At 42.5% G+C, this 23355-nt stretch overlaps 1 protein-coding gene across 1 annotated transcript; it reads left to right on the forward strand.

Annotated features, from left to right (window-relative positions):
- The first annotated feature begins 1677 nt into the window (after window positions 1-1677).
- Window positions 1678-22010, forward strand: LOC129829467 (F-box/LRR-repeat protein 20). Its single transcript, XM_055891170.1, has 15 exons — window positions 1678-2133; window positions 7185-7246; window positions 11451-11505; window positions 11628-11702; window positions 12379-12473; window positions 12639-12707; window positions 12819-12914; window positions 13315-13441; window positions 13908-13982; window positions 14831-14961; window positions 15303-15363; window positions 16697-16741; window positions 16839-16895; window positions 17124-17336; window positions 17490-22010. The coding sequence occupies exons 1-15, from the start codon at window positions 2092-2094 to the stop codon at window positions 17595-17597; spliced, it is 1311 nt and encodes a 436-aa protein (XP_055747145.1). The 5' UTR covers window positions 1678-2091; the 3' UTR covers window positions 17598-22010.
- The last annotated feature ends 1345 nt before the right edge of the window (window positions 22011-23355 follow it).

Below are 23355 nucleotides of genomic sequence, written 5' to 3' on the forward strand. Positions count from 1 at the left end.
GGCTAGGGGTTAAAATTAAGGTTAAAAGTTTAGGGGAAGGGATAGCTAACATGCTAAGTAGTTTCAAAGTAGTTAAAACATTTTCTTTTTTATTTAACCTTTATTTAACTAGGCAAGTCAGTTAAGGACAAATTCTTATTTACAATGACGGCCTAGGAACAGTGGGTTAACTGCCTTGTTCAGGCAGAATGACAGATTTTTACCTTGTCAGCTCGGGAATTCAATCTAGCAACCTTTCGGTTACTGGCACAACGTTCTAACCACTAGGCTACCTGCCGCCCCAAATGTAGTAAGTAGTTGCAAAGTTGCTAAAATGCTAAAGTTGTCCGTTTTGAGATTCGAACACGCAACCTTTGGGTTTTAGACCTATGCGTTAGCTAACATGCTAAGTAGTTGCAAAGTAGTAAGTAGTTACAAAGTTGTCCGTGATGAGATTTGAATACGCAACCTTTGGGTTGCTAGATGTTCTTGTCATATCCACCCCGACCGACCAACCAACCAACCATCCTCATTTCGTTTTTACTTTTTGTAACCATATCAATCGGCTTTTAGTTTACTATGTTACGCCTAGTCTATGAGACCAGCCTGCCATTTCTCGACCAACTACGCTTGTCCATTGCTGTGTTCAAAACCACCTGGAACTCTGAAAAATATGAAGGCAAATCATGACGTTTGTTTTCTTCAGGTTGGAAAGTCAGAGTTCTAGAAAGAGACCCGAGTTGGATGATTGTTAAAATCGATGTTTTTCCCAGTCAGAGCTAGTCTTCTTCCGATTTCCCAGTTGTTTAGAATGCACTAGTCGGAAGTCGGAGATTTCCGAGTTCCCAGTTGTTTTGAACGCAGCACATGTCCCGGATATATGACGTCTTAGCAGCTGGACGTATGTGCATGCGACGTTGGAAATTATAGCCAAAGTACATTTCCTCCGTTATAAAGACATTATGTGTAATCATTTTCTTTATATTGTGTGAGTCGACAATAGGAATCCAGAAAGAACTACAATTTGATTTAAAATGCAATGGCTCAGTATGGATTTCTACTCTTCGTTTACATGCATCTTTTCCCGCTATAATGACATCGGATGACAAGGCACGTATATGTGTCTTCATTGGTTTCTTGCAAGCTGGAAGCAGTCCAAAGCGGAAGTGCTCTTTCCCCAAACAGCAACAACAAAGTTACAATGTATCCATTCGATCATCAGATTGGCAGTTTCAGAATGTTGTACATTGTTTTGTCAACGACTATTGAAGTTATATATATATGTATGTTTTATAATGGGAAATAATGGACACCAGAGTACATTATTTTTTAATAAAGATATGGCTACATTATTATTACCATTTATGTGTATACACACAAAGTAGGTATATGCACAAGGCGATGATATTATGTATGTAATCTTTATTTATGCAAACTAATTATGCCCTTTATCCTGCATGAAAGACAACACAAAAAAACGGTACAAAACAAATCGCAGGTAGGTTATGCTCCTGTCCAAAACTAGGCCTCACATGGCTCCAATGACAACTGGACAGCACAATAGCATATACAGTAGGACTACCAATAAAGTGCTCTTGCATAGTGTCCTCATTTATATCACAGTCATTTAAGGTTAATGTGTTGATATCCCATAGCCCAAATGATGTAGGCAGGGCCTAGGCTAAAGGGAGAAATAGGCTTGGCCTAATTCTATAGAATTCTAAATAATGGCAGAATATTGCCCTGATGAAAAATGCATGCAGGCTATACTTCGTCCAGGGTTATTACTAAATGTAATTATTTGTGTCCATAATAAAGAAGGCTAATGCTAAAAGCAGTGTTCACATATAAAGGGGGAACGGTAGAGGGGAGGGCGAGCGGAGATACAAGAGTTCGGGTTGTTGGCTGGGGCAGTTGTCGAGAGGTAGGCTATTGCAATTGTGTTACAAACCGAAAAAACGATGAAATCCGCCGTCGCAGCTGCCGAAAAAACGGTAGCATGGTAGATCTGGACTGGGGTTTGCAAGACGAGCGCCGATATCTACACGTTACTGTAATTTTAACACAGAATTACTTATCCCCCTGATCGAGTCGGGTAAACCACCGTCCGAGATGGGGAAGGAGGTTAATGGTGTTTCGCGGAGCCGGTTTGAGGTGAGTTTATAATATAGGAGATTGATAGATGACAATTATTTTTGATTGGTGTTATGGTGTTTGTTAAACTACGTCCATTGTTGCGCACCGATGCAGCTTCCGCAGTCAATGTTTGGATTAGGGCAAACATGTTGTTTTCAAGTATCAACAATATCTTGATTTCTTCAATAGCCTACCAGAATGTACAGTTATCAAATGGGGTTATAGTTTCACATTTTGTGTTTATAAAGCATTCATAGGTTTCCGGGCTGATTTAAAAAAAAATGTGAAGCCTATCCGAGCTTTCTCTTTGTGCCGTCAAAACAAAGACAATGGCACAAATAAAGACTTTTAGGCTTCACACTGATACGAAACCCTATGTTTCCCATCGTTTTCTAAACATAAAATGTGATAATATTCGGGCCTACTTCATCCTACTGTGTGACTGAGTTATTTCACAGAGTTGGAGAATTGGAATGTTGTCTTTGATCAGCTAGGGTTCTGTTGTGTAGACTCATGGCCGCTGCGAGTTGATTCTGCTACAGATGGGCCATTCGCTCGGCCACGACTCGGCTAGTCCACCACCACACTCCGAATAGCAACAGCAAAAACAACAATATATATCTGTTTTTCAAATCATACAGGCTATGATTTCCCTATAGATGTTTACGTTGACAGAAGCCCCATGTTTTTTTATGCAAGCGATCGTTATTCAACGATGTGGCAAAGTTTTCGTCGCTTTATACGCAGCGATAAAGAATGCACCAAAATGTGAAATATGGCTTTGGATAAATACAGTCTCATTAACAAATGCCGTCCGTGTGTGTTCACGCCGTGACATTGGCCTGTCTGCCCTGGGCACTCTGTTGTTTAATCCTCATCTAGGCGGCGTGGGATTTGTGTTGTTTTATTTATTTTTAACAGTGCAACAGCTGACGACTCAGAAGATTCAGGCCGTACCTTCTGGCCTGACATCTGCGGCAGATACGTGAGCTGTAGTTTACTAGCCAATAACAATGGACTTTAACGGTTTGGAGAGTAGAATTGTAATTGTGTTGCATTTATAGGCAGGCCTATTCTTAGTCACGCCCCTGTTTTTTAATGCATCAACATATTACCTATTGTCAAGTGGCCTAGTGTTGTTGATTGAAACGCTACAGTTAAAGAGAAACTATCTTGCGTTGTGCGTATTTCGTTTCCAAAGGGATGAGGTGTGTTGTCTTCAGCAATTCTTAGTGTGAATCAGTCAGTGAGCTCAGCTCATGTACTGTAACCAAGGCAAGGCAACACACATACCCCGTAAGTCTTGATCATTTCAAACAGTTTTTCATAGACCAGAGCCAAAAATGTTATAAGAGAATTCTAGAAAGTCATTCATATCTAGAGATATTCTTGATATGACTTTATATTCAAATAGTAGAGGAAAGTGAACAATTTGTACATTTAACTTTTAACCTTTTAACCTTTAGCCTTATTTCAAACTATTTGATGATATACAGTGCATTCGGATAGTGTTTAGACCCCTTGACTTTTTCCACATTTTGTTATGTTTCAGCCTTATTCTAAAATGTATGAAAAATATATATATATCCTCATCAACCTACACACAATACCCCATAATGACAAAGTGAAAACAGGATTTTAGAATTTTTTGCAAATTTATAAGAAACAGAAAACTTATTTACATAAGTATTCAAACCCTTTGCTATGAGACTCGAAATTGAGCTCAGGTGCATCTTGTTTCCATTGATCATCCTTGAGATGTTTCTATAACTTAATTGGAGCCCACCTGTGGTAAATTCAATTGATTGGACATGATTTTGAAAGGCAACACACCTATCTATATAAGGTCCCATGGTTGACAGTGCATGTCAGAGCATAAACCAAGCCATGAGTTAGAAGGAATTGTTCGTAGAGCTCCGAGACAGGATTGTGTCAAGGCGCAGATCTGGGGAAGGTACCAAAACATTTCTGCAGCATTGAAGGTCCCCAAGAACACAGTGGCCTCCATCATTCTTAAATGAAAGAAGTTTGGAACCACCAAGACTCTTCCTAGGGCTGGCCGCCCGGCTAAACTGAGCAATCCGGGGAGAAGGGCATTTGGTCAGGGAGGTGACCAAGAACCCGATGGTCACCTCGACGAACCCGACGCGAAGTACAGAGATCCTTTATGAAAACCTGCTCCAGAGCCCTCAGGACCTCAGACTGAGGCGAAGGTTCACCATCCAACAGGACAACTACCCTAAGTACACAGCCAACACAACGCAGGAGTGGCTTCTGGGACAAGTCTCTGAATGTTCTTGAGTGGCCCAGTCAGAGCCCGCACTTTAACCCGATCCAACATCTGTGGATAGATCTAAAAATAGCTGTGCAGCGACGCTCCCCATCGAACCTGACAGGGCTTGAGAGGATATGCAGAGAAGAATGGGAGAAACTCCCCAAATACAGGTGTGCCAAGTTTGTAGCGTCATACCCAAGAAGACTCAAGACTGTAATCGCTGCCAAAGGTGCTTCAACAAAGAAATGAGTAAAGGATCTGAAAACGTTTTGCTTTGTCATGGGGTATTGTGTGGAGATTGAGGGTGGGGGGGGACAATTTAATCCATTTTAGAATAAGGCTGTAATGTAACAACATGTGGAGGAAGTCAAGGGGTCTGAATACTTTCTGAATACACTGTACAATAGGATATATCACATGGAACAGTATATCTCACCATTCAAGAAAAGGTACTTTGTAATAATATGTGGCAGCATACTCAAACCATAAGGGCAGTTCCACGGTAACGGAATTGCGTTGACTCAGATTTTTCAATTAAAATGTATGCCCAACAAAAACCAGTGCTTTCAAAGTTTAACAAACCATACAAGTTTATGCACAAGGAATACTTTTGAGAACAATTTACAATAACACATTTACTGGAAGAACTTTGCAGATGCAAAGTTTGGTGACAGAATTTCGGTAAAATCTCCATGTGTCAACGTTTTCCAGAAACTATAAACATCTGCTCCAAATTAAGATTCATCGAGGTCTGTAGACAGAATGGCATGTGAGCTATGACATGACACATTGACTGAAAAATCTCGTTTGATTATTAAACTACAGCAAGTGAAGTGGATTTACACCCGGTAACGGAATTGCGGTAACAGAACTTCGTCATGGGTCCCTGATCTGTACTACACAGAAATGCATAGTTATGGATATGAATGTCATTCTCTTCATAGTTCTGTAACCTAAATAGGTACACAAAGGTATAAATATGTAATATCCTCCTCTGCATATTTGGGTATTATTCTACACACCGGCTATTATTTTAATGAGCTCTGCCCCCAAACAAGACCAATCATAGACATCTATGTTTCACAAGCTTGGACATTCAAAGTATAGTACAGCACAATAGAGCTCAGTAAAGGACAGAACAGTGGAGTATAGTTTACCATTGTAGCCAATTCAATTGCAGAAAATCACTTACCAATTACATTTTTGGGAGGTTTTAATCACTTAATAAATTAACAAAACATATATCACTAAAAGTAGTTTATTGATAGGTCTACCTTTTACTTGTTACTTAAAGATATGTGGGTTTTTGGTAAAGGAATTTCAAGGCAATGTTTCTTAAACTTACACGGCAAAAAAAGTTAAACAAAATGAGACATGTTGATATTAGTTGGCAGGGGTCTTTATTTACTTAAGCATTATTACTATGTATTTTTAATACCCGTTATTTTATTTTTTTGACTTTTTCTGGTAGATGTTTTCTAATAGCCCTTTTCCATCTGTTTGGCCTGAAATCAAAGCTGTTGCTTATTCTGAAATGTTTAGGATGGAAAATTGTTTAAAAATGTGTGTATGCCTTAATACTTTCTCAAATATAGTCTTAGCTTTCATTTGACACCAGATTTGATATGCTCTGATGGACTTCACATGTTGGTGCTCTTGGGTCCTTTTTACATGGAAATGACCAATAACTACTGTGGCCCAGCAAACAATCATATAATGTTACACCACAAAGGAAAAACAATGTAGCCTTTATGCCCCAGACCATGCGCATCAGGTTATTTTGGAAATGGCTGTGGATTATTTGACCTGTTGGGTAGTTCTCTGAAAGGCAAGCTGTCAGAGTGAATTTTCCCCAAATCCAAAAGTGAAATGCCTGTCCTTTCCTGCTCCCTCGGAGTGTTAAAGTAAACAAGGATCGTAGGACAGGCTTAAAGTACTATTGACCCAGTGCATCCACTGAATTTGTATTCACATTCAAAATATTCATATATTGGAGGTCAGACTAACAGCAGACTCAGGTTGACTTTGTCACAAAGTTGCTCAAGTCTCTACAAAGTGTATTCCTGTTTATGCTTGATATCTTTTGTCATTACATGGACCACCAGCATGGTTCGGCATTACTGCATTTGACAGGTCCTATTCTGACTACAATACTCCTCCATTAAAAAAAAAAATATATATATATATATGCCATTTAGCAGACCAAAGTTATCCAAAGCGACTTAAAGACAAATGAGTGAGAGACAAATATCAGATTTTTTTTAAATATCAGAATTGGGCTGCCTGTTGTAAATGCAGCATTAGTCATACAACATTTGTTGTATGAGTGGCCCCAGGAATCAAATATGAATACAATTGACTTACCCATTAAGTGCTCCATACTTGGACAAATGTAGGTTTGCTCCTAAATATGGGAAGTCTGCAAACTAGAGTAGGATACTGTTTTCCATGACATCATCTTTCAGTGTATCAAGGGCCTGAATATCTCATGGATCCTAATTTTCTGTTTGTTGGTGTGTCAAAACACCTCTTCTGTAGTCACTGTTTGATTAGGGGACAGAAAATGTCTCCCTTCCTCTCAATCTCCATCGCGCTCACTGTATCACCCCCTTTCTCCCGTCAAGCTTTGACATTGAACCTATCTCTACTGATGACAGCGATTGTTTGTCATTGGTTATATGCTGGAGCTTTCCTTGGGGTGGGGCAGAGAGAATAGAGGAAGTCTAGGCCAGTCCTGCTGTGAGCGGTGGAGCCAAAGGAAGTTAACATGCTCTTCTTCATCTCTTCCTCACAGATGTTCTCAAACAGCGACGAGGCCGTCATCAATAAGAAGCTGCCCAAGGAGCTGTTGCTACGGTGAGCGAGGGCTTTCCAATGACTGGGCCGTATGCACACACAGAATATGGCATGCTCAACACCATCAAACATCTTAACCTGCCCAAAACACAGCCGTGTACACTCTGATCCACCCTGCTCCACACAACACAGCCACTGATAATTAGCGAGGTTACATCGTGACACTTGAGCCATGAGCCACCTTAGAAACGAAGGGTCACTATACCGGGGCTCTAGTGGTTTGGTCAACATCACCGACCAACTGCCATCTGCCACTCTCCCTCATGCGCCCCGTCTCACTTGCCCCAATCCCCCCCCCCCCCCCCCCCAATTCTAAAACGAATTAAACACGGATGGTCTGGGCTATAAAACATTCAAATCGATTAAGCAAAGAAAAAAAGTAAAAAGCCCCTGAGCAAACAGAAAATGGAGGCCATAACTCAAGCCTGGGTCTCACCAGCAGAACGGTCTGTGATAGAGGTGCTGACGGTTGGGGGTGTGCTGAAGGTGCAGGGGCCACAGACTGAGCTCTGATTTACTAGGGCTTTTGGGTTAGGGGCAGGCTTGCCGAGGCCAAATGCAACATTTTACTCACCCTACATCACACTGGGCTGCAGGGTGCAATGTGTTACATATGAATCCATCACACATGCATACCTATTCTCGAAGGGCATAGTCAGTATTCACACTCCTTGACTTCTTCCACATTTTGTGTTACAACCTGAATTTAAAAATGGATAACATTTAGATGTTTTTTGTCACTGGCCGACACACAATACCCAATAATGTCAAAGTGGAATTGTTTTCTGAAATGTTTACAAATGAATAAAAATGAAAAGCTGAAATGTCTTGACTAAGTATTCAACCCCTTTGTTATGGCAAGCCTAAATAAGTTCAGGAGTAAAAATGTCTTAACGAGTGACATGCGTTGCATGGACTCACTCCGTGTGCAATAATAGTTTTTAACATGATTTTTGAATGACTACCTAATCTCTATCCCACACATACAATTATCTGTAAGGTCCCTTAGTCGAGCAGTGAATTTCAAACACAAATTCAACCACAAATACCAGAGAAGTTTTCCAATGACTCGCAAAGAAGGCTACCTATTGGTAGATGGGTAAATCATTTTAAAAAGCAGGCATTGAATATCCCTTTGAGAATGGTAAAGTTATTAATTACACTTTGGAGGTTGTATCAATTCACCTAGTCACTACAAAGATACAGGCGACCTTCCTAACTCAGTTGCCAGAGAGGAAGGAAACTGCTCAGGAATTTCACCATGTGGCCGGTGGTGACTTTAAAACAGTTACAGAGTTTAATGGCTGTGATAGGGGAACTGCGAATGGATCAACAGCATTGTAGTTACTCCACGATACTAACCTAATTTTATAGTGAAAAGGAAGCCTGTACAGAATACAAAAATGTGAAAACATGCATCCTGTTTGCAACAAGGCACTAAAGTAATAATGCAAAAACTGTGGCAAAGCAATTCACTTTTTGTCCAGAATACAAAGTGTTATTTTTGGGGCCAATACGTTACTGAGTACCACTCTACATATTTTCAAGCATAGTGGTGGCTGCATCATGTTATGGGTATGCTTGTAATTGTTAAGGTCTGGGGAGTTTCTCAGGATAAAAAATGTATGAATTAAGCACAGGCAAATCCTAGATGACTTCACCTATCTGCAGGACAATAACCTAAAACACAAGGCCAAATCTACACTGGCGTTGCTTACCAAAAAGACAGTTTGACTTAAATCTACTTGAAAATCTATGGCAAGACCTGAAGATTCACAGCTGCAATTGCTGTAAAAGGTTAGTCTATTGACTTAGGGGTAAATGTTGAATTCTGACTGAAACACAACAATGTGGAAAAAGTCAAGGGGTATGAATACTTTCTGAAGGCACTGGTACAATACATACATACATGCATACATACATACATACAGTACCAGTTAAAAGTTTGGACACACCTACTCATTCCAGAGTTTTTCTTTATTTTTACTATGAACTATGAAATAACACATATGGAATCATGTAGTATCCAAAAAAGTGTAAAACAAATCCAAATATATTTTCTATTTGAGATTCTTCAAAGTAACCACCCTTTGCCTTGACAACTTTGCACACTCTTGGCATTCTCTCAACCAGCTTCATGAGGTAGTCACCTGGAATGCATTTCAATTAACAGGTGTGCCTTGTTAATTTGTGGAATTTCTTTCCTTCTTAATGCGTTCGAGCCAATCAGTTGAGTTGTGACAAGGCAGGGGTGGTATACAGAAGATGGCCCTGTTTGGTAAAAGACCAAGTCCATATTATGGCAAGAACAGCTCAAATAAGCAAAGAGAAACGACAGTCCATCATTACTTTAAGACAAGGTCAGTCAAAACGGAACATTTCAAGAACTTAAAGTTTCTTTATGTGCAGTCGCAAAAACCATCAAGCGCTATGACGAAACTGTCTCTCATGAGGACCGCCACAGGAAAGGAAGACCTAGAGTTACCTCTGCTGCAGAGGATACGTTCATTAGAGTTACCAGCATCAGAAATTGCAGCCCAAATAAATGCTTCAGAGTTCAAGTAACAGACCCATCTCAACATCAACTGTTCAGAAGAGACCGCATGAATCAGGCCTTCATGGTTGAATTGCTGCAAAGAAATCACTACTAAAGGACACCAATAAGAAGAAGAGACTTGCTTGGGCAAAGAAACACAAGCAAAGGACATTAGACCGATGGAAATCTGTCCTTTGGTCTGAGTCCAAATTTGAGATTTTTGGTTCCAGCCGCTGTGTCTTTGTGAAACACAGAGTAGGTGAACGGATGATCTCTGCATGTGTGGTTCCCACCGTGAAGCATGGAGGAGGAGGAGGTGTGTGGGTGCTTTGCTGGTGACACTGCCAGTGATTTATTTAGAATTCAAGGCACACTTAACCAGCATGGCTACCACAGCATTCTGCAGCGATACGCCATCCCATCTGGTTTGCGCTTAGTGGGACAATCATTTCATTTATTTTTCAACAGGACAATGACCCAACACACCTCCAGGCTGTGTAAGGGCTATTTGACCAAGAAGGAGAATGATGTAGTGCTGCATCAGATGATCTGGCCTCCACAATCACCTGACCTCAACCCAAATGAGATAGTTTGTGATGAGTTGGACCGCAGAGTGAAGGAAAAACAGCCAACAAGTGTTCAGCATATGTGGGAACTCCTTCAAGACTGGTGGAAAAGCATTTCAGGTGAAGCTGGTTGAGAGAATGCCAAGCGTGTGCAAAGCTGTGAAGGCAAAGGGTGGCTACTTTGAAGAATCTAAAATACAAATTTGTTGGTTATTACATGATTTCATAGTTTTGATGTCTTCACTATTCTACAATGTAGAAAATAGTAAAAAATAAAGACAAAATCTTGAATAGGTGTCCAAACTTTTGACTGGTATTGTGTTGTATGTATGTACACACTGAGTATACCAAACATTAGGAACACCTTCCTAATATTTAGTTACACCCACCTTTTTGCCCTCAGAACAGCCTCAATTCGTCAGGGCATGGACTCTACAAGGTGTTGAAAGCGTTCCACAGCGACCCTGGCCCAGGTTGACTCCAGTGCTTTCCACAGTTGTCAAGTTGGCTGGATGTCCTTTGGGTGGTGGACCATTGTTGATACACACAAACTGTTGCAGTTCTCGACACAAACCGGGGCTCCTGGCACCTACTGTCATACTCCGTTCAAAGGCACCTTTTTTGTCTTGCCCATACACCCTCTGAATGGCACACATTCTCAATTGTCTCAAGGCTTAAAAATCCTTCTTTAACCTGTCTCCTCCCCTTCATCTTCACTGATTTGAAGTCGATTTAACAAGTGACAAATGAGGGATCATATCTTTCACCTGGATTCACCTGGTCAGTCTGTCATGGAAAGAGGTGTTTTTAACGTTTTGTGTGTGTGTAATGCCCCACCACACAATCTCTCTCTGCAAAAGTAAACATTTATCTATCCTTCAAACACGATAACCATAGTAGAGTTAACATAACTTCACACACACACAAGAACACAATCATAAGTGTCATATGCTCATCAAACATAAAGTGGCATACATAGCAGAGTTCTAAGTGTAATTTATAGGGTCGAACAGGGATTCTGGGTAGAGCCTTGTATACATAGAGGGCTCTGGTTCTGATTCTGGGTACCAGGGGTTCTGAACCATCCCTGTCTGTGTTCCAGAATCTTCTCCTTTCTGGATGTGGTGACACTCTGTCGCTGTGCCCAGGTCTCACGGGTGAGTTTGTGTTTCTGAAGTGTGTATTTGGTTCAGTGTGAGTGTGTGTGTGTGTGTGTAATTGTGTGTTGGACAGAATAGTGAAACCAGTGAAGTTGACCATGTGCCCCTCTCTCCCTCAGTCGTGGAATGTGCTCGCTCTGGACGGCAGTAATTGGCAGAGGATTGACCTTTTCGACTTTCAGAGAGATATCGAGGTCAGGAAGTCTCACATAAACCTTTTTCCTCACCTCTTCTCTCTCCTATCCTCTCCATCTCCTCCTCACCTGCCATTGATTTATCAATTGTCTTTGTCTGTCTTGCTATCTTTTATGGAAACAAAGTGGACATTCATGGCTTTGACCTTATAAACACAAACAACATTGACTTTAAACCCACATACCGTGATTATCGAAGATTTGAATCCAGGACCTTAGCAGTTGGTTGTCTACCAAAGGAACGTTTGAATTGACTACTATTGATGTTGTGCGTTCACCACAATCAATGCCATGTACTGTATGTCAATCTATTGACCTTGTCACTGTATGGATGACCACACATGACCATTTAGAGGCATTTGAAGGGTATGACTGATGTATTCACACGTGACATGTTTAGTACATTGCCATAATCAACAATGAATAACCTGAACGCCAGGTCAAGTATAATCATGTCTGCCAGACGTGAGTGCAATAGTAAGACAGACACTCAACAGGCTCTGTGAAATTGGTTCAAGTTAAGCAGTCAGTGTTTACAAAGATGGTTGTGTTTTGCCTGAACAGGCAGACTCCTACCCTATGCTTCATGCATTCTTGCATGTATATGAAAGTGAAGATAATCGGGGGATGAATCTATGTTTTATGAGAGGTGTTTGTTTGTGTCCGTGTGTTGCAGGGGCGAGTGGTGGAGAACATCTCGAAACGATGTGGGGGATTCCTGAGGAAGTTGAGTCTGAGGGGCTGTCTGGGGGTGGGGGACAGCGCTCTGAGGTGAGGACTGACTGGGAATCTGGCCTAGACTGGGCACTCTTGGCACTGAGGAGGGTGGGAGGGGGGGGGGGGGGGGGGGGGGGGGGGGGATTTATGTGGGAGCTGGAGGGCAAGTACACACACACTCCAGTGCAAATATGTCTGTTCCTGTTTGTTTTTCAACAGAACCTTCTCCCAGAACTGCAGGAATATCGAGCTGCTTAGTTTGAATGGCTGCACCAAGATTACTGACAGGTATTTGCAGACATTTATGCCTTTTTGTCTGGTATAATTATGTCTTGCTAATGTACTGAAGTGTTACATTATTATACATGTAAGCCTCTTGTCTCTTTCTCTCGCATGCAGCACATGTAACAGCCTCAGTAAGTTCTGTCCCAAGCTCAAGCACTTGGACCTCGCCTCCTGTACCTCAATCACCAACCTGTCACTCAAAGCCCTCAGGTGAGGGGTCTCTCCTTATCCCACTCACACTGTCAGCATTCCTGGAAAAACCTTGTCACTCACCTTTTGGTGATTTGATTGTAGTCATCCCTCTTCATGACAGTTTGTTGACTCTAGAACTAATATAAGCCATTAAAAATATCCTGGGACTTTTTTGAGATACAAGGTTTTTCCAGGACTCCGACAATACTCACACACACACACACACACACACACACACACACACACACACACACCGGGGAGTCTCCACAGCAGGAGCAGATGGTTGCATCTGTTGTACAAGTGTAGGGTGAACAGGTAATTCAGGGGATGTGCATAAATATGGGACACATTTGTTGTTGTTTTGCCGGCTTTTTATCTAATATCTGTGTTGTGGTCTGACCCATTTCTTCCCCTGCAGTGAGGGCTGTCCTCTGTTAGAGCAGCTTAACATCTCGTGGTGTGACCAGGTGACTAAGGATGGCATCCAGGCCTTGGTACGATGCTGTCCCGGACTCAAAGGCCTTTTCCTCAAGGGCTGCACACAGGTAGGGCCAGGGCAAGGCAACTAAAGGGTCAGCTAGCGTTGGGACCATTAAAAAGCATAAGATCCCTACCTCAATCTAAGCAAGGTGCGTGAACAGAAGAACAGACTGGATATGGGAGAGGTATTCAGACACCCTTGCAGGTGAAATGAACAAACGGATCGCGTATGATTAGTATTGTAGGGAGGAGGATGAGGCATTACGATATAGGTAGACTCAATGGCTGACTGAGGGGAGAGGGGCTTAGCTAGTCTAGATATGAGACCAGGGCTAATGTTTGTATTGCAAGCAGTGTGATGGGGAGGGTAGATCCAAACAGCAGGTAGGACATTTTGTTGCAGAAGGGGGTTAGCTAGCTAGCTCATTGGTGGGGTTACCTTGGTACACTGCTAATGGGATTTAAAATGACACCTCTCTCGCTCTCTCTCTCCCTCTCTCTCGCTTCTTTCCATCTCCACCTATTAACTAGTTGGAGGATGAAGCACTGAAGCACATTGGTGCACACTGTCCAGAGCTGGTCACTCTCAACTTACAGACGTGTTCGGTAAGCAAGCACCTCTTTCAGTGTTTAGGTCTCATAACAGCAAAACCTGCTGGTCTCACAGCTCCAAAATAAAGTGAGTGTCTCGCTTGATATTTCACCACCCATCATGTTTGGGGCTGAATGCTTTGTTGTGGTGGGTTGGGGGCTTGTAACTCCTGAATAGGTTTGTCATTGAGAAATTATGAATCTCTAATAGCTGTTGTGGCTATCCATATGGAAGGTAAATGAGTCATGTCCTGCCTCTCCTCTGCTGTTTTTTTTTTGGGGTGGACTGAGGGGAGTTTCTTGTGTACAATGCTGCTCAGTCAGTCTGCCCTGCAGTAGAGGGACTGGTGTGGACTGAGGCCTGCCCTGCCATTTAACCTACATAGCGAATAGCGTGTGAAATCCACCCAGACAACACATTTGTTTCTCTGGCATCCTCTTTATCTGTGTCTCCAAATTCCCTTCCTGTTACGTCTACACCCCAAATGTCTCTCTCTCTCTCTCTCCCTCTCCTTCCTTGTCTCCTTCTCAATGTCTCCCATCTTTCAGCAGCTCCCTCTTCTTTTGCCAGACTCTCCTCTTTTTCATCCTCTGTCCTCTCTCTCTTTTTACACCTGTGCTTTCTCTGTGTGGCTCCCCCTCGCAACTTTCTGCAATCTTGTAAGATCAGAACTATAGAGGGAAAAGAGCTGAAAATATATCACAGAAAACAAGATATGATTCTCCTTCCCTGTTCCGAGGTGGATATTCATAGCCTATGGCATTAGTTATGGTAATATGAGGTTAATTTTGTTAATGGTGTTATAGCTGTTTGATGCCGTGGAAGTTCTGCTAGTGACCCGTGCCTGCTTCCTTCTGAGCAGCAGATCACAGACGAAGGTCTCATTACTATATGCCGGGGCTGTCACCATCTGCAGTCGCTGTGTGTCTCAGGTTGTGCCAACATCACAGACGCCATCCTCCACGCCTTGGGACTGAACTGCCCGCGCCTCAGGTTGGTACTCCCTCTGTTCCTAGTCCACCTCCTCACCCCCGACCCCTGCTCCAACCCCTGCACACTGGTCTCAGGTGTCCCCCCCCCCCCCCCCCCCCCCCCCCCACCAAGCCCACCTCATCCAACCCACATCCACGCCACCCCCACCCATCCCTGCTTCTAACCCCTGTTCACTCCAAATGCCACCAGAAACTCCATACAACCCTTCATACATTAAGACTCAAATACACCCCTCTCTCCTTTCTGGTTAGTGCCCAAATTAACCCACCTTGTATTTCCTCAGACACGTCAATACATAGAAGTTCCCCCGACCAGTAACAGTATGTCCTGTCTCCTTTCAGAATATTAGAGGTGGCTCGCTGCTCTCAGCTCACAGATGTGGGCTTCACTACACTAGCAAGGGTGAGTGTGGAAACTGACGCAGGTCACACACACACATCTCTGACATACACTACCGTTCAAAAGTTTGGGGTCACTTAGAAATGTAATTGTTTTTGAGAAAAGCAACAAAAAAATTGGTCCATTTTAAAGTAACATCAAATTGATCAGAAATACAGTGTAGACATTGTTAATGTTGTAAATGACTATTGTAGCTGGAAACGGCTAATTTTTAATTGAATATCTGCATTGGTGTACAGAGGCTCATTATCAGCAGCCATCACTCCTGTGTTCCAATGGCACGTTGTGTTAGCTAATCCAAGTTTATAATTTTAAAAGGCTAATTGATCATTTAGAAAATCTTTTTGCAGTTTTGTTAGCACAGTGGAAAACTATTGTACTGATTTAAAGAAGCAATAAAACTGGCCTTTAGACTATTTGAGTATCTGGAGCATTAGCATTTGTGGGTTCGATTACAGGTTAAAAATGGCCAGAAACAAACTTACTTCTGAAACTCGTCAGTCTATTCCTGTTCTGAGAAATGAAGACTATTCCATGTGAGAAATTGCCAAGAAACTTGGCATCCCGGAGTCGCCTCTTCACTGTTGACGTTGAGACTGGTGTTTTGCGGGAACTTTTTAATGAAGCTGCCAGTGGAGGACTTGTGAGGCGTCTGGTTCTCTCACTAGACACTAATGTTCTTGTTCAGTTGTGCACCGGGGCCTCCCACTCCTCTTTCTATTCTGGTTAGAGCCAGTTTGTGCTGTTCTGTGAAGGGAGTAGTATACAGCATTGTATAAGATATTCAGTTTCTTGGCAATTGCTCGCATGGAATAGCCATCATTTCTCAGAACATGAATAGACTGATGAGTTTCGGAAGTAAGTTTGTTTCTGGCCATTTTGAACCTGTAATCGAACCCACAAATGCTGATGCTCCACATACTCAACTAGTCTAAAGAAGGCCAGTTTTATTGCTTCTTTAATCAGTACAACAGTTTTCAGCTGTGCTAACATAATTGCAAAAGGGTTTTCTAATGATCAATTAGCCTTTTAAAATGATAAACTTGGATTAGCTAACACAACGTGCCATTTGAACACAGGAGTGATGGTTGCTGATAATGGGCCTCTGTACGCCTATGTAGATATTCCATAAAAAATCTTCTGTTTCCAGCTACAATAGTCATTTACAACATTAACAATGTCTACACTGTATTTCTGATCAATTTGATGTTATTTTAATGGACAAAAAATGTTTGCTTTTCTTTCAAAAACAAGGACATTTCTAAGTGACCCCAAACTTTTGAATTGTAGTGTACATGTGTTGTCTTACTGTTTGTGTTTTGTTTTTTTCTGGCAGAATTGTCATGAGCTGGAAAAGATGGACCTGGAAGAGTGTGTGCAGGTGAGCTAGCCTGCGCAACACGCACGTTCCCACACACACTAACATACCTTGTAGCACCATCCACCAGAAGGATACGTTTGTTTATGTCTCTCCCCAGATCACGGACGGCACACTTATCCAATTGTCCATCCACTGCCCTCGTCTGCAAGTTCTGGTGAGCACTAGCTAATGGCTTCTATCCTAGGAGCTTGTCTCAAACATGCTTTGTTAAATCTAAGGAACATCTTTAAATTCTATGAAATACATGTCGGAAGAACTTGTTTCTTAGATAATCCACAGTCTTGTGGTGTTAATAACAAAAGAAACCCAATGTGTTCGGTGACCGTAGTATTGCTGTTCTTAACTGTTCCCTTGTCGTTGTTATGGTCTCTCTCTCTCTCAGAGCCTGTCTCACTGTGAGCTGATTACTGACGATGGCATTAGACATCTGGGCAGCGGGCCCTGTGCCCACGACCGGCTGGAGGTGATCGAGCTGGACAACTGCCCCCTGATCACAGACGCCTCGCTGGAGCACCTGAAGACCTGCCACAGCCTGGACCGCATCGAGCTCTACGACTGCCAGCAGATCACCCGCGCAGGCATTAAGAGACTAAGGGTAGGCACTGGTGCTACATCGTACATTGCTGTTTATACGTTGTGCACAGACACACAGACACACAGATTACAGTAGATGAATGAACATTTCTTAGATGCGTTTGTATATACCCTTACACCAACGCTTGTCTTTTTTTTATCTCTTTCTCTCCAGACCCATCTACCTAACATCAAAGTGCACGCGTATTTCGCCCCCGTCACCCCACCCCCCTCGGTCGGGGGGAGTCGCCAGAGATTCTGTCGCTGCTGTATCCTGCTATGATGTGAAGACTGCGTCCCCACCCCCCCTCAGCCCAACATCTGCCCCTCCACCCAACCTGGCTCGGCCTGGTCCGATCCGGCCTCAAGGTATACATGCTGGTGTGTCCCCTCCGATTGGAGCTGCAGAGAGAGGGAGAGAGCCCAAATACCACAGGGTCTGGGAAGAACCTTCCCAACGACATTACCAAACCCACTCACAACAGCCTTTGTCAAACACACAAATAAACACACACACACACATCACCACAGATGAGCGTCAGTACATTCCCTGCTGTCCCCAGGCCCATGTTCTAAAGACCTCGCAGCATTACAGGGAGGATTACATAATAGAACCACTGCTGTTTACAGATTAGGCTCCTAATACACTGTATGGACTACATGAAGCTAGGGCTCACTTGATACAAGGTTCCCTATGGACTACTATGACCTTTTACTGAAGGATCAGGAAGATAGGTTTGGATAAGAAACTCACATCCAATGTGTGTTTGTGGGTGTTGGGAGGATAACCAGAAACATGGCTAGAGCTACTATGAGGATATTGGTTTGGTAGAAATGCCCTCAGAATCTTTCAACGACTGTCAAGCTACCTCTAGACATAACTGCACTTCAATGTGAAGTTATCTTTGTTAGCCTCTGGTTCCATACTGCCCACTCCAAACCAAACTTTTTTTTGTTTTTTGCTAAAGATCCGTTTCCATTGGCACTTTTGAAGTCAACCCAGGTTAGGCTGGACTTGGTGGCTAGCTGAAATTGTTTCCACTGCCTCCTAAATAGAATAAATTATGTCATGTTGCTAGGTAGCCAATATGTGACTGCAGCTGGCTTCGCTAATGTTGCTAACTGGCAAGATGTTGAAGAATTTAAATTCACCCTCACAATACTGTAACTTTAACCCATACTCCTGTCAGTGCTAGCCATACTCAGAACCATGTATTTAGTTTGCCAACTAGCTAAACGGTCAGCGTCGCTATTGGCTAGCTAGCTAATCAAGCAAACCAGACGGCAGGTTTGAGTTTTTAAAATGTATTTAATTATATATTTTTATACGAAATGTTTGACATGATATAGCTAGCTAGCTTTCAATACGAACTGGCCAGCTAAAATTCATGCTAGCTCACGTTAGCTAGCTACAGTAGCTTGTTTTAACTCTGATATGCTAGCTAATAATGGTAGCTAGCATTTTAGGGCTGACTGTTGTCATAAAAGTGTATTGTGTAATGCAAAAATTAATGGATCCAGCTGTGGTGGTAATTCGTGTCATGTCTGACTACTGCAGTACTGCTTGTCCATGTGCTAACTAGCAGCGCACACACCTAGATGAGCTGCTAAACGTTGTCACCATCCAGCGGTGATTTATTTATTTTTTGTATTTATTTACATGCGTCACCAGCCTGAATTCTAATCGCGCTAGCACCAGTTGTGAAACTGGGCTGTGCTGGTTCGAATTTGAGAATTCCATTCGAACCATCTCTATTTTGTCCCAAATTTTAAGTGCCAGTGGAAAGGGTGTTTAATTTAACAGAGTCCTGGTGTCTTCTACAGCCATTAAACAGCCCCCCCACACGCACAAACATATTGTAAATACAGTGGGTAGTAGTTATTCTTCTCTAGACTCAAAGTAGCTACAGCTTAGTGCAGGCCTGCTAGAGGCTATGCTGAGTTTATCCAGCAAAATGATGACACTTTTTAAAGAGTCTCTATGACTCATCTAATAGTTTACTGCCAAATGACTACACACACTTGCACATACACATGCGCGCGCACACACACAGCTCAATACCTCCCCCTTCCCCCCTCTCTGTTACAATCAGAAGCTTCATTGTACAAAAAAAAGAAGAGAAGAGCAAATATTTTTCTAAAAAGGACACCAATTGAGACTTACACGTGGGGACTTGAGAAGATGCCAAATGTTGCATGTAACGATTCTAGTTTTTTAAATCTCAATGTATTATATGTAAGTACTGTGGAAATCCAGCGCCGCAGCCAGCTGAACCACACCACAGACCATGGTGTGAAGGAGAGATTTACGTCAATGGGTCTCGCACTATGAACTATGTTAAGCCAAACACATACTCTACACACACCGGTATGTGTGTGAGAGAATGTTCCAGGGCTATGGAGAGTAGTTTGGACAGTGAACCATCACCGGTTCTGGATTTTTGGAGACATATTAAACCAGGCCCCTGCAAGCTAGTCTTAACAACAACAAAAATCTTGAATAGAGACCCAAACACATAAAAAAAGATTGACGTCACTGTGAGTTTGTGATGCCAGACAGACCAAGAGGATAGAAAGAAAAAGCCAACCGAAAACAAAGTATCTGTATTTTCATTTTGTTGCTTTTAGTCTTTTTCTCCCTCCTTGGTGATGAACATTCTTGATGAATGCGAGCTGGCGAACCACATGTGTAGGAGGAGATGCCCAGTAGTGCTAGCGGGCACCAGGATCTGGTCAGTGACAGTAATGCCCCTTCAACTCCCATGAGGCCATGCAGGGGAGAGGGTGACAGTGGAGTTGACCCTGCCACCAGCGCAACGCCCCCTCTTTCTGCCTGGGACCAGTGACGTGGGACGAGGAGGGCCGCTGGAATTGGATAGGAACAAGGAAGTTGTTTAGAATCTTGACCTGGAGTGAGCTGAGTGCACAACACAGGCCTGCTGACAGATGTTGGAGTGCAGGAGTATATTTCCCAAAACGCCACGACTACCACCTTACCAAAAGACTTTGACCCCTGTTCATGAGTTTCAAAGCCTTTCATTTGGATCCTTCCTCCTCTCCCACACTTTAACCTTCTCTGTTTTCTGTCTCTCCTCTCCTCTTCTGTTCTCTGTTCTGTTTTTCTTTTTATAGTTTAGTCTTTTTTTAGCCTTTTTCTGTTCAAGTTGGTGACTTCTACATCTCGTTCTCACCCCTCCCCTCTCTTTTCTGTTTGGTGTGTTTTGGGGTGGGGCTGTTTTTGTTTTTCATTCAGTCATGAGTTCAGTGTTTTCCCCAGTTAAGTTTGAGCCCTCTTGCAGTCCTTGGTTTTTGGTCTTATGCAGTTTGTGTTCTATTACGAGTTCTTGTTACCTAATGTCCAGAGTGTAACCTTTGTACAGGGGGAAGGGTTGGAGACAGTGCAATTTGTAAAATAAGTTGATGATGAGTCGGTGAGGATGAACCGGTGTTGCTTGTATGTATAATGGATGTTATACAACGTATTGAATGTGTTGCCATGAAGGCATAGTCTGGGAACGTGGGGGGGTTAGGGCCTAGGTTGTGTGCTGATGTAGCAGAAACAGATTCCTCTCCTGATGTGCTTTCCCTTTACTTGTTATGCCTTGCTTTGCCCCAATCAACACCATGATGCAGCCCACCCCACTAGAAACAAAACAGAGTTGGTACGCCCAATAGGAATGTTTTAATGTTCTCTAAAAATACATATTTCCTTCTAAGATTCAAACCAACTAACAGGCAAAACATTTAATGATTATTTTCTTTTTTGTGATTTGTCAGTTGGGGGTGGGAGGGGGATAATGCAAACGGCGATTAATCCAGTCTGATCTGTTTTGTTTGAATGCGGGTTTATGGGGGATTAGAGAACATCCAGGAGCCCAGATATGCGGAGATGCATAATGTACTCATACTACGCACCCTCTGGCTGGATGCAACTGTGCTCCCCCTGCTCCGTACGGTCTGGAGTTACTGGAGGGAAAGTCATGGTGAAGCCAGGATCCAGAACACCTGTTTGCCCTCTTCACACACAGTTGCTGAGTCACCGGCACCACTTGTACTCGCTTAGTCATACACAGACGCACTGAGACACACACACGGTACGCACTGACCATTTGCACTGCCATGGTCCCCTCTGAATCAGAACTCAGTTGAGAGCGAAGGTATGCAGAGTAGACATACGTGCTTACACATACACACTATTGACAGCACAGACAACAGGCAAATTCAGTCTCAAGCGGTTCTGTTAGAATTGATTCAATATACAAAAACACGAGAACATGTCCATACCGGGTTATCTCATAAACTACCCTGTAGAATGTCAAGACTAAACACATGCAAAACAATTATACCGCTTCATTCCTCTGATTTTCCAGCAGTTAACATGGAAGATGACAGATTACTGAATTCTGGATCAGTCCATTTTCATGTCCACTCAGTCCCTATGACTAGACTGTGTGGGGGAGGGGGTTGGGGAGGATGGCTGGCTAGCTGGCTGTGTGAACAAGATGGTGGATTTAAAGTGTGTTCTTGGTAGTTTGACACCTGGGGATTACTTTACTTTTTTTTTTTACTTTACACAATGACTGTAGTTCATATAAATTAATGTAAATCTTTTTCATTTTTTTTTTTTTTTTTTTTTACAATTAACTGATTATAAATAAATATGTATGTATGAATAAATATATAACTATATTATTAAGATTTGCCTGTTATTTCTGTAATTGCAGTATGTTGAAGTGTTAATTTGTTTCGCTCTGAATTATTTCCTGAGCTGACTAGGAAAAACTCTTGGCTCCAGTTATAGGCTATAATAGGCTATAATATAATATAGGGAGCAGAGGTTTTTCCTGACCAGGTCAGGTAGTCTCCACTATATTGTAGTAGTCCTACATGTTTTCCTGTTACTGTATGTAATGCATGTTGTCTCAAACTTAGCGCAACACTAGAGGGCAGCAATACGCTACTTTTGAAAAAAAGGCTGTGGAGAAACCCAACCCTGAGTACTGTGTGGGGTTGTAGAAGCAGGCTGGAACTATGTTATGAGTAGTTAAATGCTATTTTACTGAATTTATCCACTTTGTAGCAAAACTGAATTCAAACATGTATGTAACCCAAGTCTTCATACTAATTGTGTGGGTATCTGATGTCTGTGATGAAATCCTAGATGAATGAACAGGATCATTCTGTCTGCCCCATTGGGAGTAACCACACTGCTACCCGTCCTACAGTGCCATGACGACCAGCGACTTAGCTTGTGATGTTGTTAGGCTCATAGTGCCACACGGGGGCCATTTTGGCTCCAGTTGTCCCCTTGCTGCTGGAGATATTGTGTTCCTCCTTCTCCTTCCCTCTGGCATGGAGTGGCTTGTTTTCGCCTCCTATCTTGTCATTGGGGGGACCTTATTTTTAGCTGGCTTACAGACACCTGGGGTATTAGTCTGCGAGTGCACAGCAGAGCAGGCAGCTTGAAAATCTTATGAATGTTCAATGAGGGTGTATTGTTTTCTCCACACAAAGCAATTGACTAATAAGAATGCTGTGTCCTACGGCTAAGTTTGTAGTCAAGACTCACACTCTGGGAAATTGGTCACACTTACACTTGTGCCGTTCAGCATAATGACATTATATAAACACACACACTTTAGAGACTAATGTGGCATATGCTTAAATATAATGCATGTTGCAGTAGACAAACAATGCACACACATGCCTCCCCTAAACACACATGCAGGAGATCAAACTGCAGCCCCAGTGTTGTATTAGGTAGCATGTTCCATTGCTCTCTGCGTCTACACAATCTGCCATGCAGTTGGCACTTGCTGCTGACTTGTTAGAGAAAACTAGGAATAATTAATTTGAATATGATTACTTGGGGCTGGAGTAAAACAACAATGTCACTCCTTGGCTACCTTTATTCCTCTCTCCACCTCTCCTTCTCTCTCTCCCTCTCTCCTCCATTAAATGGCTTCTGGCAGCTTAGCCCGAACTTTGATGAAGGGCTTAGGTGGAATAATGGAATGCATACATACATAGAAATACTGTAA

This window comes from Salvelinus fontinalis, chromosome 2, assembly GCF_029448725.1.
Source record: "Salvelinus fontinalis isolate EN_2023a chromosome 2, ASM2944872v1, whole genome shotgun sequence".
Taxonomy (NCBI): Eukaryota; Metazoa; Chordata; class Actinopteri; order Salmoniformes; family Salmonidae; genus Salvelinus; species Salvelinus fontinalis.